Below are 22,110 nucleotides of genomic sequence, written 5' to 3'. Positions count from 1 at the left end.
CAGATCTGAAGAAAACATGCTTCCGAGTGCCAACCTCTTCAGTGGGACCTCACTGCCCCACACAAGCCTCAGGCCAGCACATGATAATGGAATAGCCTCTCTTCCTCAAAAAGAAGTCTTTCTGGAAGGCAGCCTCTGGCAACCCCCTTTCTGCTTTAGAACATCTTCTCAAGAGCTTTCTCATTCCAGCCATGAGATTTCCACAACCAACTGCCCGAGAAATCAGAGCAGTTGTTCAGCCCATAGAACAGTCTTTTTTAAGAAAGCACGGGTATATAAACTGATGGCTGTGCTACTGCTATTTGGAGCTTCTCATTTATGCCTTACTTCTTGCATCCAAAAAGAAGGCTCAAAACCACAAAAATATGCAATTCTTACTGGCATTCACCAACCAACATGAAATTCCTACAAACATTAATAGTCAGGCTAACTTTCTTGAACACTAGTGCAAAGGAACAAAGATCATAAGTGCATGACTAACTCTTTCAACCACAGTTTGCTGTGCAGGCATCTGTTTTTATCAACTGCCTACTGGTATAATCATGGTGAAGGCTGTCACTACATGGAATTTAGGAGACATCCAGATACAAACATGACTAGTTATTCAGTCTTTCTGTGAAGCTCTTGTTCAGGTGTCTGCAGTACAAAATACATCCAAATGATTAAGACTGGATCGCTTGGGTTTAAATCACTAGTTCTGCCGAAGATTCTCTTTGTTGCCAGAGGCAAATCTTCAGGGTCTCACTCAAAAAAAAAATTCAAGCACATGTGAAAAATCATATAAAAATCAACAGACTATATAGAAAAACATTTTTAAATTCTTTCTTAACTACTGAGTTTCTTTGTGCCTAAGGTCTCCAAACTGTGAAGGAGGTGTGTTTCACCATCTCCCATCCTTTCTTTCTTTATCCCTAGAATAAGAACTCAGTATTCTGGGCAGGATTATTTATCATCATATGAAGGCAGATACACTGTACTAGTAGAAGTTCAACTGTAAAGATGTTAATACAAATGCTATGGATTCATTTCTAGTATGGTTATGTGGACGAAGACCCCACTGTACCAGCTAAACTGTGTAACAGATAAAACTGTCCAAACATCTAACCTTAATAATAAACCAAATTTAACTAACAGAATAATCTAGATGATATTCCTGATGTCTTTCACACATGATAAAGTACTCTGTAGTTCACAGTATACTTCTACAAAGCTAGCATAATGTCAGGAAATATAAACAAATTTTAATTAATCTCATTCTCCAAAGTCACACGCCGCATTTACTAACCTCTTTCAAACACATTATGTTGCTGAGTAACAGTAATGCCTTAAGGCACAACCTTTTTCCTTTTCCTTCTTCAGAGTTTAAAACTGCTTTGAAATATCACCAAAGCATACAATTCTTACTCAATGATAACGTCTGAGAGCACCCTATAATTTAAAACCACACTTTAATTGACAAAATGAGTCAAGTAGGAAAAGCACGATGAATTCAGATCCTGCCCCAAGTACAATGAAACTTCAAACAGTGCTGAAAAAAAATGAAAAACAGCTGAGCTAATAAAAAACAGACCCTGCTTAAACAATCTTTCATCAATTAAGTTTCACCTATGTTGTTACTCTTGGAATTTGGGAAAGTGGGAGGAGACAGCAAGTTCTGAAGAGGAGATATGAAAGGATATTTGGGAAATATGTAGTATTTATCAAATTAAAAAAGCAGATAACCAAAGCCAGACTCTGACCTCAGTTATACTGGTGTAAATCCAAACTAACATCAGTGACTGTAATGGAATTACTCTGGATTTACTCCATGTTAACCGACATCAAAATTTGTTCAATGAGACAGAATATCAAAGTGGAAAAAATGGGTTTTATATCTGCACAATGGGACATTTCATTGCAAGTAACTAAGAAACTGTTTAACGCTATGTAGCTACAACACAAAAAGGTGAGGTGGGCTTGATTCATCATACAAATATCCACAGCCAAAATTTCTAAAGTCTGAAAGGTTTTATGCACTTTAAATCTGTCTCTAAACAAGCCTTATGCAAATTAAAATTAAATCAAAACATGTTTCACTTATTTACAGCTTCTCTTATCTGATTGTTTTGTAAAGAGCATGGTTTGAGATGAAACAAGACTCAAAGTAGACACGGAACAGCATCTCAAAAGTTGCTTGCCTCATGCCCTTTACAGAAACAAATTAATCTCCTTATACCACTTGCTAAGTTACAGCTCCAACTCCACGAGCTACCACACCCCTCTGCACTGTGGAGTATTGCTGCACCTTCCCTCTGAAAGAAAAAACATGGGTACATATCAGTATAGGTGGCTATGCTGATCCACCAGGTGCTTAAAGACTTGCTTGAGGCGACAAAGCCACCAAATTCTTTAAAATGCAATTTAGCCAACATGTGTTATTTTTGTCTTCATATACCATGGTTCACTTTAGGTAAAGAACAATATTCAATTCCACTTTCAAGGGCGGGGAAAGGGTTGAGTTTTTACAGTAATGACATGATCTTCGTTTTTCACACCCTAAGCATGAGCAACAGTAATATTTAGAACAAAGCGTGATACACAGAGCAGCCACATTTTTTCCCCCCATTGTCAGCAATCACAGAGACTGTCTAGATTTGTAGACACAGAGATCCCATGTAACTCAATCTTTACAGCTCAATTCAGTTCATTAGCACTAAGGACACTCATTCCCTTCCCACTGCAGCTATGCCAGCTGAACAAACTGCCAGCCCTGCTCTCCAGAACCATCCTAACACAAGTCATCACCTCCTCTGCTTGGCAGCAAAGCAGTTCATGCACACTCTTTTGACCCAAGTTAGCGGGCTCAAAGGGTTTCAGCAGTCTCTGCTAACCTGGACCATTTTGGAATGAACCTAGAATTGCAAAGCAGCACTTCTGGCTGGGGATCAGAAAAGACCACAACCTCAAAAAAGAGGGAAGCAGACAGCAGTGCAGAGCAGTAATGTTTTCAACCAATACAGCTACACATTTAAGAAAAATGTATGTCCACAGATTCAGCCAATGTTTCAGAGAAAACAGCAGCCAGCTGGTCCAATTCAGACCCAGAACAAACTCCAGAAACGTACTCGCTTGCACAGCCAGCAGGCAAAGTGAGAACGACAGGTGTCCTTGCTACCACCCTCATTCATGCGAGGGCAAACATCAGACATACTGAAAGGAGAAAGACTTCTCCATCAATCAGTGATTCAGCATCATTTCTGCAGGATACAGAAACCTATTGGTGCTCAGCACTTCTTTCGGAGAAAGAATATATTTCCTTTAGCACCAACACATTTCATCACCAGGATCCAGTCTGTATATGCAAGAGACTCCAGACTGCCAAGAAACCTTGAGATAAAGGAGGGGATTACTGAGAAGGGACACTGAACCTCTGAAGGAAAAGGGTCAACGGAAATTTTGAGGAAGGGATGGGCTGAAGGCAGAGACTATGAAGATAAAAAGATGTGGCAGTCCAACAGGTCAGGAAAGAAAAGAAAAGGAATAAACATCTCAGGCACAAGTAAGTGATTAGTAGGTTTGTGGTTAACACAGCCTGTGACTCAGGAGTAAGTCACATTAATTCCCTGCACATTGATCTGGCTTATGTAAAATATAAAAGGAGAAAACATGACCAAAGCAAAACAAAACAAACCAGCTCTTCTGAAATACCCTAAGACACCAAGATGTAGGCTTTTGAGTAATGTGTTTTCAAACCAGTAGACAACAATCCCAGACAAGCACCACTGTCCAAGCACCATGGTATGTCCTCCAAATGCTGCAGGAAAGGAGTCAAAACGTCATCCCAACAGCGCACACCAGGTCTTGCCTCAGCGGTCTAGCAGGGGCGACGCTGGGGCTTGGCTTTGCCCGTGCCACTTGCTAGGGGGCTAGCAGTACCTCTGGTACTCAAACTCTGCTAAAAGACAGTGATTACTGTGTGCACAGTGATGCCAAGATCTCTAATTAAAACGACGCTGCTATTATCTTGGTGCTGTACTGTACAAGCTAAGTAACATAAAATGGAAAAGAAGTGCCACAATGCAAAGTGATTTGCCCAAAGACTGGCAGCAATCATAGCCTCCCTGCTGTGGGACAGACTATGACTAGTCTCTCTCATAATGCTCCAGCTATTGCTCTTTTACCTAAAGCCGTGTGCTTGCCTAACCATTTCACCTATTTACAATCGCCAAAAATTAGCTGCGACACAGTAGCTGTGAAGTCACAATCTCTTGAGGATTTTAGTAAACAGAAATATAAATGACTACAAGGGCATAAAAGAAACCACAGTACTCCTAGCTGTTCTAAGGGAGAGGACTTGATTTTCCCTGCACAACTTTCCTCCTCTTCTTCTGTTCCTGTATAAATTCTAAGTGCAAAAGCATACTAGTTCAGTGAACTAACTAAGACCTCACCAACTAAACAAAACGCTCTATCCTTTGGAAAACAGACTTGGACATACCACTGTACAGCTTAAGAGAACTCAGGAAATGTTTCAGTGATATTCAGCGTCCCCAGAGACACTTAACTTCAGCTCATGAAAATACACTGGTGTCCAAAACATGAAAATTACAATGGCTTCCTGCTTACACCCCCTGCCCCCCAGGCTATGAATCTAACTTAAACAAGACGGCAGGAATCCAGCAGTAACCTATAGTCACAGATTAGAGCTGCTATCCTGAACAAACAGACCAGACATTTAACTGGGAATATAGCAAAACAAGACATTCCTTCATTTTCATTTAATCATAAAAATCCACCCCCACTCATTCCACTTCAGCAGAGTTTTTCCAGTCTGAAGAACTGGGGTCCCATTCTGCTTTAGGTTAGACCTCATTGCAGAACAAGCTCTACTGATTGTAATTTATCCTATAGTTATAAAGTTGATATTGGGAGTTTGGCTCTACTATGTATCAGGCTATATAAAATTGTCTTTTAAAGCTGTATTCATATTTTGTAGTCCTATGGCTGGGAAAAAATAACAGCAGAGGAAGGAAGTATTACAGCTCCCATGAAAACTGAAGCACTAAAAGAGAGATAAAGCTCACTCTCTCTCAATTGCAATTCCACGACCAGCTCTGCACAGTGAGGGGGCCAGCTGTCTTCCCCAAGAGCCGGCTCACGCAGGCACCTTGAAAGAGTAATTTCAAATTCTCTCTGCACAATGCTCACAAATCCAAGTTTATTTTGGGAGTCCCATTACGTTATGCAGGGGCTCTGAACACTTATGTACATGATTCATTGTACCTAACATCACACACTAACTGTTGTATTACCAAGAGCATATGGTAAGGAAGCCGTTATTCCAGAGGGAACAGATGAGGCTGCTAATAAGGACACATTACTGAAAATAAATTCAACACTTTCAATTATCTTGTGTTGCATGTGATGTGTGCAGCTTGTTGGCTTGGTGTCTGGGAACATGTCATTTTCAAATATGCATATATTTTACCAGTAATGTTTTGCAGACTGAAATCTGTGGCTAAGTGTATTTTAGGCAAAGGGCTACAACTTGTGCAGAACTGGAAAACTGGACATAGTGTCTCTGTGAAAAGAAGTACCAAGGATGCCAAAGAAAATCAAGATGGAAGAGCACATGGGATACAGAACAATGTTAACATATCTTTGTAAATACACACAGCCTGTTTACATTTGTCATACACGTTAATAATGTGCATCACAACCCCCATTTGTGGCTTATCCCCCCAGCCGTTATCAGCTGCCAGTATTACCACTGTAGCTTACACAGGGGTCTGCTGAACACCCAAGGTTCAAACGCTGATGATAACCTGTGGTAAGGGCAAATGAGGAGTAAGACATTCTAATTAGCCACATTATTAGGCATCCACCAACACCGTCCACAAAGTGGATTTGCAGAAACCTCTCCGTTTACACTGGAGCTACCTGCACAGGTTGCCTCCAAGCGCTACTCGATTTTAGCTCAAAAATGCCCTACCCAGGGAAGTTCTTCAGCAGGGCTAAAGGTCTGGGGTTAGAACAGAGCCAGGGAGGACATCACCGTGTGGACACAACCTATTCCCCCATGTGAGCTAGGCTGATCTGAGCACTCAGTATCCATATGGCAGGATGAAAAACAGTATGAAACAAATCTCAGGGACTATTGTTTGGACAGTCATCCCCAGAGCAGGAAAAAGTTAGAAAGCAGAAAGCCTCTTGCTTGACTTCATACCTCCCAAAATCAGGGCTTCACCTGAACTAACTTTTTCTCCCTCTGCAGCCAGTGAAAGCAAATGAGACCTCCAAAGAGTATTTAAAAATTTACAAGTGATTAATTGCTCCATAGAGTTGCCAGTTTCTTCTCGTGAATTACAGAAAGAGCCTTTGGGTAGCTAGTGTCTCAGCTGACATTCTTCAGTTAAGTGAACTATATTGAAATGGGATTAATCCTGTCCTCAGTGTCATGACTTTATGTGTCTTGACATAACGTGATCCCATTCAAGTACTTCAGGAACATGAAGTCATTGTGCTTCTCCTCTGGCAAAAAAAGGGAAAAGCTCAACTCGCACCTACAGTTACCAAAGAACAGGTTGCACATGTTCTTCAAAAGGCAACAAGAGAAATTTAACCGCAGACCGTAAGGGAATATTCGTGACCCTAAACTACTCTGATCCCACTTAAAAATACAACATTGCAAACTATCCCCATACAAAATGCAAATGTTGGACTCAAAGTTGACACAACAACAACTGCATAGCATGAATTCACAATAGGCATAACTGAAAGATCTCATAAATCAGAGCTGAGAGCAGCACACCTAAAACAGGAAATCCTAAACTCTGGCAATGACTATAAAAAACTAATTATACTCAACAATGTAATTGAGGGGTAAAACACATTCTCCCTGGCAGTAGTAGTAGTAGTAAAGAAAGCATATGAAGCAGCCAGCTCAGAGCACATTTCATTAAAACCATCCTATTTCTTCTAACAAAACTGTTCATTATCAAGGCATGGTGAGCCGATCAAGTAACACCATCAGTCTCTTTCAACAGAGAAATTGTTTTGCCATTTGCAAACTGAAAAACATATGTTCTCAATATTTTTTTTCTGATGTATGCTTCTCCTTCAAAACCAAAGTCCACGGCATGTGCCAAAAATCAAATAATTGATCGGAAAATATATACCAACTGGCATCTGAGGGTTTTCTCAGTCTAAAGGGTTCCTCCTGTCATTCTTTAGGCCACGTTCAAAATCCATTAACTAAATGGAATATCTGCTCCTCTTCCATACCCCTTAATCCAGCTTATCCAGATCCTCTGCTGACTGAACTGAATCCACTCTAGCATGAATTCCAAGAAAGCCTCCAACACACACACAGAAACTGTAAAGCACAAGTCTGAAAGACTAGAGACATGTACCTCAAGCCCATGCAGCGTAACAGAAACAACTCTGAGGTTCCCAACAAGTTGGTATGGTAGGATGAAGAATGTCACTGACACATAACAAAGCACCAACCCAATATAAACTCATTCATAAGAAAAGTTCAAGCACAATTTGTAGCAACAAATGGAGTCCCATCACTACATGGCCCGCTACACAGGACAAGTACCGTTTACCCTCCTGCAGTTAACACACGCCCAGCTCTGTATCATGCGATATAGAGCTTTCAAAAGGCATGTGAGCATGTCCTCGTGCCCGATCCAAATCCCATGGGACTCCTGCATGGTAGCACAGCATACGAAGCAAGGATTAAGGATCACAGAGTCTTCAGTTCTTGGGACTGTTTTTTTTCTCCTTCATTCTTCTCTGAGAACTTAAGCTCCCCTCTTCAGCAAAGGCATTTGCCATTAAATCCCCACCACAGAAAGCATTGTTTTTCATAGTTTTCTTCTAGCTTTGCCACTTTAAAAGAGCAAGGTTGGCATTTCAAGAGGCAAGTATTCTCTGGTTAATCTCCTTGTCAACTTCCCTCTGTACACATCACTGACAACTCATCTTATAATGAGCACTACTGCCTCAGTTAAAGTGAGATAAGAGATGTATATAATATTTATGCCTCCTTATTTATTTCATTACTGTGCATTCTCAGACAATAACTGTTTTCTCCAGATGAGAAACAGACAGAATATATCAATCTCAGGGAAGAGCAGCTTAGACATAGCTTAAAAGCACTTGAGGATCTGCATCAAACACCTGTTTTTTAGAACTCATTAGAAATTTGTTTTGTGGGCATCTAAACCAATTCAGTAGATGCATACCTCATCAGAAAAATTTCTTTTCTTTCCATGCTATAGAGCTCCCACGAAAACTCATAGCCAATGTGGCCTACTGGTAAACAGTTCTTGCCATGAATAGGATTAACCTGGCTTCTACACATGACTGTGTGGAAACACAAACTACTGCAACTTTTGAGAAATATATTTTCAAGTAGGGTAAAGAAGAGGGGAAGGAGAATGGGGGAAATAAGAAGACTATGAATTCACCTCTTACACTGTTGGTATCTACCTTGTCCCCAGTGCTCCCAGTTATCAGACATTGCTATCTTTGATGAGAGCAAGTATCTCCCCCCTTGTGAAGCTGGGAATGAAAGCACAGCCCTCAGCTGCCCAGGCAGGCAGAGAATACAGCCTTGGCAAATCCTCCTTCCACTCTGTGTTTCAGAGGGATTAAACCATATTCACTGCTTGGGTGATTGAGGACATGATGAAACATGCTGTACAGCCACTTTTTACCCAGGGCAAGGGTTCACTGGTTTTCCAGTTTAACTGGCACCACCCTGACCACTTTCTAGTCTGGTTCAGTATTGTGTGATATTTACTTTGAGATCAATTGGCAAACTAGTTAAAGTAGCAGAAATACTGGGGCAGCAACCTCTAATGAGAGGGCAGGGACAAATCTTTTTGTGCAGGACAGCAGCAGCTGAAAGACCAGCCCGAGCTTCATACTGTCACTGTGTGGCTTTGTGCTGCTCTTCAAGTGTGTAGGCATACATCACAAAATACCCTTCGACACTGATGTCCCCAAGAACAGTGATGAGTGGCTTCTCAACAGGTTCCATTCACTGCAGGTGATCTAAAGACACAACTATATCTGGAGCAGAAATTACAGAACCTACCCATCACCCTTCGCTTCTTAGCAAGGTGTGTGATCCTGCAGCAAAGTCTACATTTTTGCTATCTACTATTCTTCAGAAAATAAACCAGTAGTAAGTGGTATGAAGGAAGACCTATTATACTGGGAAGTGAAAGAGTTTTTCAGGCGCATGGAGGGGTAATAGTAATGTAAAAATTCTAAGGCAACCAATAGAAAGCTCACACATGAAAAACCACTGTATTTGGGAGAGAATTTAAAACTCGGTACAATTTACTACATTTTTGTATACCTAATGGTTGAGTTTGCAATGGCAGTGTAATATAGTGACTACTATTTGGGACATAACAGCTGAAGTATCTTCTATGTAAACTCCAGAAGCTATAGAGAACAGGCATATACTGCTAAACAGTAAGCCTTGCGCTAAACGACATCAGTAATAATTATTGGGACAGAAAACATTGGGATGCATTACTAATGAGTTACAGAGCTTTTCACATAATTGTCACCACTTGGAGCTGGGGATAGCAAAGCAAACCAGAACAAGCAGCTTCTGTGTAAGTTCAGTAGGCAACAGTTTCAAACGTAGCACGAAAAATAATTCGTATTGCAAAGCAGAAGAGAACGACATATTTAACGCAGTCACTTTTTTCCTATTGAAAAGAAAATCTTAATTATCCCTTCAAGTAAAAACAGAGATAAGAATACTTCCCCTTGCAAAAAAGATTCAATAATCAGGGTGAAAATTTACCATTATGCGTATCTTCAAGGCTGGACAGATAGAATTAAGACAATAAAAATATAAGTTGTAACTGATGTTATAGTAGGCTTTTGGATGAGGTTGCAATATTTTGGCTGTCTCACAGATTTTGGAGCTTCTGGCACTGGCAATACTGTCTTCTGTAATCCATATAAACAGCGCCTTTTAGAGGAACCTGGGAAAAATCTTCCCGGAGGAACAAGGAAAAAAAGCCACGTAATCACACAGAATTGATTTTATAGATACCATGTCTCCATTAAGGATGACAACAAGGTTTCAAAATACTCATTTCACATACAGTCAGTACGGTTATCACAGAAGTCTCAGAGATGAAAAATACCTGTAAGTGCTTTGGACTTTATCCTTAACAACTCCAAACTGTTTGCTATTACATAGTATTGGTGACTGACATACAACATGACAGGAACAATAAAATTTAGTAGTAGTGACAATACAGAAGCAGTATTAGTGCTTTAAAGAAACAGAGCATTTCCTGCTGAAAATGTCAACAGTGAAATAATATTTTGTCACAACAACCCCACGCAACACTACAGGCTGGGGGCAGAGCGGCTGGAAAGCTGCCCAGTGGGAAAGGACCTGGGGGTGCTGGTTGACGGCCGGCTGAACATGAGCCAGCAGTGTGCCCAGGTGGCCAAGGCGGCCAACAGCACTCTGGCTTGTATCAGACAGTGTGGCCAGCAGAACTAGGGCAGCAAATGTCCCCCCTATACTCGTCACTGGTGAGACTGCACCTCCAATCCTGTGTTCAGTTTTGGGCCCCTCACTTCAGGAGGGATGTAGAGGTGCTGCAGCTTGTCCAGAGATGGGCAACGGAGCTGGGGAAGGGTGTAGAGAACAACTCTGATGAGGAGCGGCTGAGGGAGCTGGGGGTGTTTAGTCCCGAGAGAAGGCAGCTGGGGGGGGGGGGGGGGGGGGGGGGGGGGGGGGGGGGGACACCTTATCACTTTCTACAACTACCTGAAAGGAGGTTGGAGGCAGGCGGGGGTCAGTCTCTCCTCCCAGATAACAAGTGACAGGACAAGAGGAAACAGCCTCAACTTGCACCAGGGGAGGTTTAGATGGGATATTAAAAAAAGCGTCTTCACTGAAAGGTTGGTCAAGCCTTGGAACAGGCTGCCCGGGGAGGTGGTGGAAGCACCATCCCTGGAGGTGTTTAAAAAACACACAGATGTGGTGCTTAGAGACGTGGTTTAGTGAGGACTTGGCAGTCCTGGGTTAACAGTTGGACCTAAAGATCTCAAAGGTCTTTTCCAACCTAAATGATTCTATGAGTAAGTAACAGTAACACTTCAACAGTTACAGCACAAATGGGCAAATTTAACAGCTATTATTCTGGTTATCATTTGTCTTCAGGCATACCAAGGCAGCACTGAAAACTTGTAAATTTACACTGTGTCTCCTAAACTCTGAAAGAAAAACTCAAAATTTGGACACACGCTCATTATTGCTGTTGCTATACATCTAAGGAAGTCCAAAATAAACCAAATAAAAACTCAAGGTTGTGTAAGGTGTGGTGTTTTGTGTTTGGTGGTTGTTTTTTTGGTGGGTTTTTTTTTTTTCAGATAGGATGTTCAGAAATTTCTGAGGCCACCAAAGAACACAACTCAAAGATTAGCCATGACAACATTAACCCAATATTCTCTGATGCATCAGTAGAGCTACTGCACCAGAACAGAGAGACCAGACTTGTTAAATAAGCACATTTTTTTCCCACTTTGGATTTTGGGAATAATATGAAACCCACTCAACTCTCAAAATATGATGACTATTTCAATCAAGTGGAGCGAATAATTTTCTTTGCCTCTAACCTTACTCTCACCCAACAGAGTTGGGGCAACTCTTCTCTTTCCTATAAAAACTATGGGATTTTGATAGTGTTTGCAAAACATTTGACCACAGGAACTTCATTGGCAAGGAGTTTATTCCCCCTTGCCAACCTAGTAATTTGTCTAGTTGAAATATTAAATAGCTTTTATACAGTTTTACCTACCGAGGGGGTAAGGAGACCTGAATGTGGACAGAAGAGCTACTGCCCAAAGGCAAGCAGACCTACCCAGATTCCACCAAGTCCTCCATTCTTGATGGGCAGGGACTCCCATTTCCATCTCACTGCATAGTTTGCAGAACAAAACAGATTAATGTGAAGTCTGTCTAGGACATACACAGCAGCAACCCACTGAATTTTCTCTTTCTAAAGCAAAAGATATACTGTAAAACACTGGCAATATCTCTCCCCTAACTCTTCTCTAATCCCTCTATTTCCATTCACAGCATACTCAAAACTCAATTAAAAACCACTGTATTACACCCGCAGAGTGCTGAATGTCATGCACTAAGGAAGTTTATACCACGCCACAGCATGGCTTGTAACATGCCAACCTCAAGTGCGTGCCATTACTTACCCACAAACACAATGACACAACAGGTCTACGTGACCCCCAGAATGAGAAGGGCACACCACAGGAGCTCCCAGACTTTTCCCGTGCTGCCCCTATCCCTTGTACGAACACCACTTCTGTGGTGCTGGCAAACTTGGGTACAAGTACAAAATACTGCATTTTCCTTAAAATTGTCCTTCCTGCTTTGAAAACTCCTGCCATATAGTTTCTCCACAGACATGTTCCTGTTCTTTAGTAAAATTAATACCAAGTCTTGAAGCATTTCTTTCCCCATGCAAAGGAAGCAGAGGGAATCCCAAAGACAATGACCTTCTTTGGGCTATACCAGAAAGACCATTCAACTTCTCGCAAATGGGAAAAGATTTCAGACAATTGATTTATATACATTCAGCCTCTGCCTGAATAAGAGACACCCATAAATCTGAGAGTAAACCCTGAGGCCAAAGACCTCAAGTGACAGGAGAATGCAAAAGGCACTTGCAGGGCAACATGGTGGAGAAGCCACAGAAGAGGCTGGTGCGAGAACCCTGCTGAGCGGTGAAGGGTCAGTGATACTGTTTACCTGTAGATACGGAAATGACAAAAGCGGTGGTTCATACTGGGAAGGCTGGCCATGCAGCCACTGCAGTTGAATTAACAGGAAGAATTTCAGCTGAGCAGGGGTGAAAGTCTTATTGCTATACTCTGAGGACATTTATTTTCCATCATTCACAACTGTCTTTTTCAAGGCAGATATTAACACATAAAGGAAAGCTTATACTTCTCCATTTCCAAAAACAGCTTTCCATCTTTCTTTATTATCCATGTATATAAGCACAATTATTTTTATATCAGTAAATATGAAAAATTTTAATTCCATTAATAGCCTTATTTCTTATGTTCCTCCTCTGGAAAAAACACATTATTTCTTCTTCATTGTCACTTCTAAAAATAAAAAAAAACCCAAAACTATCAAACCTGCAAAAACCAAAGTTCTCATATGACCTTGGGAACTTCTTCCACTAGTACGAGACTCAGCAGCCTATCTGCTGTTATGGATATAGCATTGCCAGACTATTAAGTAAAGGAGAGCCCAGGTTATAAAGTTAAACGTAATTATGTACCTTTACTTCATAATATAATCAGAGCTTTACTCTCAAAAAAAAGAGGAGTGGGATCAAGGAAAAAAAATAATTAATATTGTATTTCTAGTTACCCTATGCATTTGCTATGTGACCCTAGGTGGATGACTTAAGTTCACCACTATTTTCCCATCTGAGCAAAGCAGTATTAAAGTTCTCCTCTTTCCTCACATAGGCAATACACTGTATCTGATATGTAAGAAAAAGGATTTAGGAAACACTCACATCAGAGATTTGTAGACATGCAGAGTATTAACAGGCAAACATCATCCTGTGCACTAGGAAGTCCAGAGGTTATACGCTCCCTTCGTTTTTCTTGTAATTAAAATTAATTACTTGAGTTTGGTCTATAAAAGTCATTCACAATGAAGGAATGCTTCATTAAATCATGCAGAGTCAGAGCTATTTCTAGTATAACTCCATTAGCTTTACAGAAAAATACTAGGGATGAATTTGTCATTTTAGGCTTATTTTCCATTCCAAAATTCCTTAATGGCATAACGAAAAAATAGAAAAGCTGGCTACAGATGTTAAATAAAGACATTCTGAGTCCAATCCCGTTTCCACAGGATACAATGGGAGTTAGTAGATCAGGACCCACAACACGCAACTACAAAAGCATTTGCTGATCTTAAGCTTTAGCTCAAATTCAAAATTTTCATGCCAAGACTTCTTCATCTTGGACTTCCCCCCCACCCCCATTTTTCCATTGAACACAAGTCTGGCAAGAGATTTCTTTGTCAACAGCCTTTTCCACTATGTACAAAACTCCTGTGATCACGTTTAGGTATTTAAACAAAAGAACCCAACACCACAATAAAAAAGAATCCTATAATGTGTTAAAGCATTGCACAAGAAGCAGAATCCAAAACAAAAGGCTTTTTCAAAATGGAGAACCCAGCATACCACCAGATGGTACAGCAGCATCAGAATATGAAACCCATTACAAATTTTTGCTGTAGGCTATAATTCTAGGCAAAAACCCTCAGGTTTCATAATAAAAGATATACTTGTTAATTATTACTGTTTTACCAAAATACCATAGTCTGAGCAAAATCCCATTGCAATAATCATAATGCTACATTTAAATCTACCACAAATACGTTGGTATATTACAACACAGCATTAATGTGCAGCATTTTGGTAACAATGTAGTCCAGTAAGATACAGGAGGATTTTTAAATAACACCAATTATTTGTAACTCAGCTGTACCCTGGGTGGTGTCAAGTACCCTTCCAGGACAGATTCTTGTATGGTTTTGTTGAATACACACTCCTTGTCAACAACTCTTTCTTTATGGTGCTTAGGAAGCACTTCAGCCATTTCACTGATCAGTACAAATCAAGCAGTACTGCAGAGTGAATCACTGGGGCACTGTTCAGGATACACCATGCAACACTAGGAAAACAATGGAGTGAAAAGCCAAAGCCTCGCAAACTTTAAACTGTAATTCACTATCAATAAAGAGTGCATCTGGATCAGGACGGCTTTACAGGAAGAGAAGCTCCTTGGATCTAAGGTCCTACTATATGTTGCACTCCTTGTAGAGTCCCACTTGCCTCATGGAGCACAGTACCTCACAAAAATATCAACAAAATTTTCTGTGGGGCAGCTACATAGGAATCTTTTTTTTTTTTTTTTTTTTAAGAAAAATTATCAGTTGAGCGATAACCAGACAACTGGGGGGATGAGGGTGGAATAAGCTCATGCTTATCAATTTAGTTGAGCAGTCTTCAGAAAGAAGAACACTAGGCAAATGAATTGGACACTGTGAAATAGAAGCCAAGCAGTGTTTTTTATTAGATTTTTGAGAAAAGTTACTTCTCTCGAGATTCAAAACAAGATGTTGAAGAACTGGTCACAACAACATTTCTTGCATTTCCTTTTCAAGTGCCTAAGCTTGGTCATCACCAGATGTAAAATACCACATTACCAGCAGTCTGAACTGCTATGCCCTTAAAATTCAGGGCAGCGGACTGTGGTGTGTCCTTCTAACTCAAAGGCAGAGATAGAGAAATCGTTTTCAGGAACCAAGACTAAATTGAAAGTGGAGAATGTATAATTTTAAACTTAAACAGCTTTATGACCTCACAAGTTATCCATCATGCTAAAAAGTAAAGCCCCCTCTGCCTGTGCAGGGAAGTTGGACTTCCATAAAGAGACATGTAACAGGATACATCAATATATGTTTGCCAGCAGTTCTTTGTTGTGTAGGTCAGCCCTCCGCAGGTTTAAGTTTCAGTTACTCTACTGAATGAAATCTAACATTTGCCAAGGAAGGGTTGTTGAATGAGAGGGAATGGGGGAGGAGGCAGGGAAGCAAGAATTCTACATGGGGAAAAAAACATGAATTGAGCAGAGGAAGGTGGCAGTGGATTTGTTGCTAGTGAGGTACATACAGATCAAGAAGGTGGTGACACAGCAAAGTATGATTAAAAGAATCAGTCTGTAACAGAAACAAAGATCCTGGAGAGCCAGTGGAAGCAAGAGGGTCGGGAGATGGAAGAAAAGGAATGAAAAGGAGAAAACGTGCAGAAGAAAAACTGAGTGAGGAAGAGAAAACATGCAGGATGAGAGAGAAAAAAGTAGCTATTGAAACAAAGGAAAAGCAGCCTGTGATGAAAGCTAAGCATTGGAACTACCCATAATACGAAAGTTGGAACTTCTTTCTACCAAGGATGTACAAGATCAAAGGACCATCCACACAAACCTGCAAACTAAAAGTTCACCACACAAGATCACCTTCTTGCTTCCACAGTTAGTAGAGATACCCAAGCCCTCTGAAAAAGAGAACTATAAATTCTTACAGTGAACCACTTTGGTGAGTAGAAAGGGAAGATGTATGAAGTGTGATTATGGAAAGAAATTAAAACAAAATACTCCCAAGCCATCCCGTTGATTTTCTGCCCCACCCAAGAAAAAAAAGCTCCAAGGAGAATGATTAGCTTGATTTTCCAAAAGGGTATCAAATTATTCTAAGCTCTACACTTAATCAAAATCTCTTCCTTCTTGCTTACTTCCATGGTATGACGCTTTTTAAGTCCCACATATGTTTGTTCCATAGAATAACAAAAAGGTAATGAGAGGGGGAAAACCAAAGGTGAAAACAGTAAGGTGCATCAACAGATCCTTTTGCGATAGGACACTGACATCACAATGATGGACTCTTTACAAGAAAAAAAAAAACAAAAAACCACACACCACAACCCTATACAAGCTTACAGATAACAAACCAGCAAAATTTGCAAAGACAAGTTTTTCTCTCATTTTCCAAGCATTTGGTTTAAGGTGTTTATAACAACAGCAAACACGTATCTTGTAAGCAGAAGTATCTATGACTGGGGGAAAATAGATGGGGCATTTGCCTTCACTTGATAACATCCCTTCAAAAATTCAACTGTTCAGAACTGACTTCCAGAAAATCATATTCTGAGATATGCCATGGCAACGAGAACCATAAAGGAAATTTTCAATGGCTTTTCTCCACTCTCTGGGGCTTTTTTCTGATTTTTTTTTTTTTTTTAACAGGAGTTTTTACCACATAGTGCAGCACGCATCACCAGCCTGGGGCATCCTGTCCTGTCCCCACTTCCTCTTCAAGTCACCAGAAGATACTTGTCAAGGAAAGAGGAAGAAAGCCAGAGAAGAGGGATAGGAAGGGAATAGAAAACAGATGCTGAGAGGAACGCACAATGTACAGCAGTCTTTTGTGGGGAAAAAAAAAAGGTAAAATGAGGGAAAGGACCCAAACTAAAAAACACATCATGTAAAAGCTTCTGGATAATTTCAGTGCAAAGTTTCTGAACGTAAACATAGGAGAAGACTGAAGGAAAATTGCAACTATATTGTGTGTGTTTGTAAGTGTATTCCCATAGAGGGGAACTAAAAAAAAAAACCAATTTAGTAGCTTCACTAGTAACATGCTCTATACTAGGAGAGAAGGTCACTGAGACCACTTCAGCTCGTATTAGAATTATTAAGGAGAGTATTTAAGCCCCTGAACTACCCCTCGGTGCAGGCAGCGTGCTCAGAGCCACCTCAGCTCGGCCTGCAGGCTGCGGGGCCACAGGCTGAGGCTCCCGGGCCCGGGGCTCGCCCCCGGCAACTCCCCGCGGCGGAGGTGGCGAGCACGGCTAAGACGTGACAGAAATACCTACTCTCCAGCCCCCTGGAAGCGCAGGAGACCCAACCTTTCATAAAAGCCAGCCCCGACCAGGGCCCCTCCCGCCCCCGAGCCCACCTCAGCGGGGCCCCGCGCGGAGCGACCCCTACCTGGGTCGTGGAAAGGGACCAACGCGAAGTTGTAAAGCGGCCTCTTGGGTCTTTTTAGCGACGTTTCCAGGATCTTGGATGCCCCCTCGATGACTTGCACCAGGTCGTCGTACATGGAGCCGGTCACATCAAACACGAACGCCAGGGTGGAGGCTCCCTCCGGCACCGCCTCGCCGCCGGGCTCGGGCGCAGCGCGGGGGCACAGGGCGAGCAGCAGCACCACAGCGCCCAGCCCCGCTCCCCGCGCTCCGCGGGCCCCGCCGAAACGCATTTTCCCCGGCAGCCTGCGCAGCTCGCCGGCGGCTGAGAAGAAACACTTGAGACAGTCCGCCCGGAGGAGCGCGGGGACCGGCGCCCGCCGCCCGCCCGCTCCCCTCAGCGCGGAGGGCAGGAAGCGCCGCGGCTTTTGTCTGCGCGCGGCTGCGGCCCCGCTCCGCCTTTCCTACCGGGCAGGGCTGGGGCAGCGCCGCCCCGAGGGAGCAGGCTGAGCCCCGTCCATGCCGCGGGGTGCGGAGCTGCTGCCGGCGCGGCTCGGGCCGGGGCTGAGCCTGCCGCCTCTGGAGCCCCGGCGGCGGACCCAGGCGCCGCGGCCCCGCCTCCCGTGACCCGCCGCGGCCCCTGCCCTCACCTCCGGCCCCTGCCCTCACCTCAGGGCCCCTCCCGCGGCGGCCGCCGGCGGGGCGGGCTGGGGCTGGGGTCGGGGCCGCCCCTCGCACCTGGCCGCCCGCAGCCGCCCCGCTCCGCCCCGGCACCGGCGGGCCGAGCCCCCGGGAGAGCCGCCCTGGCGGGAACGGGGCGCCAGGGTGAGGTACGGACCTGCCCGTCACCGAGCGGGGCTGGGCCCGCACCTGCCGGCGAGGGGAGGACGGCGGTGCCGACTTGAGCTCGTTCCTGGGAGGGTAGATCAGTGTGGCACTGTTTTGTTATTACAAACGCGTGATACCCGACTGAAGTCGCTGCTACGTGCACGGCTGCCCTGGCTCGCTCTGCCCTCACTCGGGTCACGCTCCCACAACTACTGCCTGAAACCCCGCGGCCGGACCCCCGCGGCCCCTTCCAGCCACAGTTCGCCTCAGCTCCCATGAACATGTTCCTACAGGGACTATGAAAAGTGGGCAGTAAAGACCCCAAAATGTGATCGGGCACATCTCCACACCAGGCACATCCCACAGCTCCAGGCACTCGCAGTCTCTGGGGCCAGAGCAAGACTGGACACTGAAGAAAAGAAAGTGGCCGGAGTGTTGTTTTAATCCCGCTCAGGCGATGGAAGAGGTGAAAGGCTATATATTTCAGAGCTCCTTAGTTGTTTAAGGATGCAGCCAGGTCCCAGCACGCACGTTGTGAAAATCTGATCCTAGGTGGCTGGCCCAAGGCCACGTGGAAGGCCTCGGGGAGAGCCAGGAGCCCGTCCTCGTTGCTCCAGCTCACTCAGCCTGGCTGCCGCAAGCCTCCCGCCATCAGCTGCGTGGGGAGCATCGGGACATCCTTTTGAACCCCAAGCGGGAGGGAAATCGCATCCTTTGTTTTCAGCGGGTGCATGACCCGGTGAGACGCGCAGCATTTGGCGCAGCTCAGAAAGGTAGACCGTGAAGTAGAATTTACCTCATTAGTTTCCTTCCTTGTTTTGCTAATCTTAAAATTGGTGCTAAAACTGCGCGCTATTGTGACTGGAAAATTAATCATGTAAAAACATTGCTTATTCTAATCAAGTTATAAGCCTGGAATTGAATTATAAAAAACAGATGTTTACATTCTTTCTCCCCTTCAGCACTGATGTCATGAGAAGGAAGCACATAACCAGAGCTGTGCAAAGCATTCGCAATAAAAACCCCAAACCATGGAAAACTTGCCTCATCTGTAACTCTGCTAGCAGAAAACTCAGACCAGGTTTGTCAAAAATACTCACAAATACTTTAAGTAGAGATATGTTCAAGCCGTAAAATAGGAATATGTATTTTGAATGCCCTAGAGACTGGCAGCACCTGGATTTAGTGATTTCCTTCGGTCCTTTATGAAGATGAATTCCTGTTACATCTTTCCTTACAAAGAAAGCCCTCACGTTCTTTCTGTCTTAAAGTATTTCTCATTTAGATGTAAACAAGCTGGAACAAACCTAGTGTCTCTATGAAAAAATAACCCTTTTGGACACATGCTGCTGCATCTCTAAAAAAATGTCATTTAACACAATTTTTAAGGTACAACATAAAGAAAATTCTTTATTTTGTAACAGTGGAAACGGATATTTATTTTGGTTGCCTAACACTTTCCACTATAAAATAACCTTGAACCTTGGAAGCTCTAAAACTATTATTCACAGCAGGCCTTTGAAATTTGCAGGAAGAAAGCCCTGTAGCAAGAGGAACCTTTTTTTTTTTTTTTTCTGCAATGAAATTATTTTCATAGTTTGCCAAAGAATCGTCTATTGAAAAAAAAAATCACTGTGTTCCTTCTGACATGTTCTACAGTAAAGTTTTGACAGCATGCCAGCATAATAACTAAGCGCACTCTGAGGTCAGGCCCCTGCCACTGTCAAAGCACACTGTAGCAGAAACACCTGGAGATTATCGGGCCGGGGGGGCTGGGGCAGGGGCCGGGGGGGGGGGGGCGGGGAGCTGGGTCGAGGTACCCCCCAGGGGAGAGGTACCCCACCTCCCCACAGACCCCGCTCTGCCACAGCGGGCTACCACCTTTATGGTTTCCAATAGCATCTCGGTGTCTCTTTTGTATGCACCAGGGTATTACAATTGCCTTTTACGCTTACTTCCTCATTTTAAGCATTTGTAACTTAATCTTGGTATTCTTTTCATGTCTGTTTTGGGGCTGGAATTTGACATTTTGTTTATGCAATTCGGTAGCATGGAAGAATTCAACGGATGTGGACTTGATTGTCTAATTCCTTCCCACCACACTCAAACACTGCCACTCTGAGTGTGAGCAGTGTTACCTGTCTAGCTGACTTTTAAAGGTCCCTTCTAACCCAAACTATTCTATGATTCCATCACTATATATTTATCCTGGATAGCTGTAAATCCTTCAGTGAGGTGGAATGGAGGTAACTCATTTAACTCCTTCTCTCTTCTTAGCTGGTCACAAATACAAAAAACATAAATTTTGTATGCTGTGGGGAAAATATACTAGTTTGGAAGATTGGGAAGGAAATAAAGTACTTTTCACCCTTTGGGCTTCTGTCTGAATCTGCTCCATTTTGTAATTTGCAGCTAAAAATTATTACTATCCAATGGCTGCTAATGAAGAAAGAACTGCTGGTTTCATTCTTGTTCGTAGTAAACAAGCATCCACTTCAAAAACTGGTTTCCATCTGAAGGGCAACATCAAAATGATTGTTTTTAAAGCTGATGCTACTCTCTAATTACAGAGCAAACTGCTGATACCAAAACAGATTCTCCTCCTGGGATCCCATGGACTGCTCTCAGCAGGCTGCATCTACCAGAGCTCTTTCTCACGACACCTCTTTTCTGGTCAGTGAGTTCTGCACGTATACCAGATACCCTGTACTGTTTTGTCACAGACATTTGACAATATTTTTTTCCACTGGAACTCCATACACATTTAAAGGTTTTATTCCCACTCCTTCAAAGTCATATCCCTCCTTTTTTTCTTTCCTTTGTTTGGACTTGATTAATTGTTGTGGAAAAGGAGGGAATCATTGCTCTTTGTTTTGGGCATCTGGCTTTGGCTGTCTCTGTGAGAAGTATATGTATTGTATAGCAAGAACTCTCCAGTTCACACACACAGTGTTTTCTTAGCTAGTCTTTAGCCCTGTCTTTATATTTTATGTATATGGCCAGTCTAGTCCTGCATTTGAGAGGTACAACTTGTATTTACCAAAGCCATTCACTACTCTAAAACTGAAAATAGTGTTTTGGGTCTCAGTGTTTTGAAGTAGTTTGCAGGCAGAACCTATGCTGCTTTTGGGAAGGATAGGGTTAAAATGCCATCCTGGAAGAGGAATGCTACAACAGGAATTAGCAGGTATGCTGAGGAGCCTGAAACCAGGTAAGGCAGCTCACTAGAGCTGCTGCTAACAGATCTGTAAGGAAAGATAAACAAGAAGCAGAAAAGAGAAAGGACTGATAGATTAATCTTTCATTACAATCTTCGCATTCATCTACAAAGACCATGAAAAGACCAGCATTACTTTTGGGGGGAGATTTTGCCATGTGAATGCCATTGTATGATGAGAGTTCAAACTCCAAAGTGATAAACTAAACACTGACTTTTTCCAGGCAGTGACTTCTATTTTTCAGCTGTGCAGCTGGTCTCACGCTTTGACACTATACTTTGAGTACTCCTCTTTCCTCACTGTGACCAAGGCGTTTTGCTTGTTACAGTTAAAAGCTCTTCTGCAGACAGAACATGATAGCCTTTATACCAAATAATGTCAATGCCTCTTGTTTTAGTCACAGTAGCTTCACGTCTTCCTGTGAGATACATTACCTATGCCAACAATAG

General features: G+C 42.8%; 1 protein-coding gene across 1 annotated transcript in view; it reads right to left on the bottom strand.

Annotated features, from left to right (window-relative positions):
• HMCN1 (hemicentin 1) overlaps positions 1 to 17,961 on the bottom strand; it is a 202,423-nt gene extending 184,462 nt beyond the window's left edge. The window contains exon 1 of the mRNA XM_037404235.1: positions 17,638 to 17,961. Within this exon, the coding sequence (XP_037260132.1) occupies positions 17,638 to 17,908 (271 nt within the window). The 5' untranslated portion in view covers positions 17,909 to 17,961. The remainder of the gene's footprint in view (positions 1 to 17,637) is intronic.
• Between the last annotated feature and the right edge of the window lie 4,149 nt (positions 17,962 to 22,110).

Source organism: Falco rusticolus, chromosome 11 (genome assembly GCF_015220075.1).
Source record: "Falco rusticolus isolate bFalRus1 chromosome 11, bFalRus1.pri, whole genome shotgun sequence".
NCBI classification, from domain to species: domain Eukaryota; kingdom Metazoa; phylum Chordata; class Aves; order Falconiformes; family Falconidae; genus Falco; species Falco rusticolus.
The sequence above is the reverse complement of the archived record's forward strand: the minus strand, read 5'-3'. Positions and strand labels throughout refer to the sequence as shown.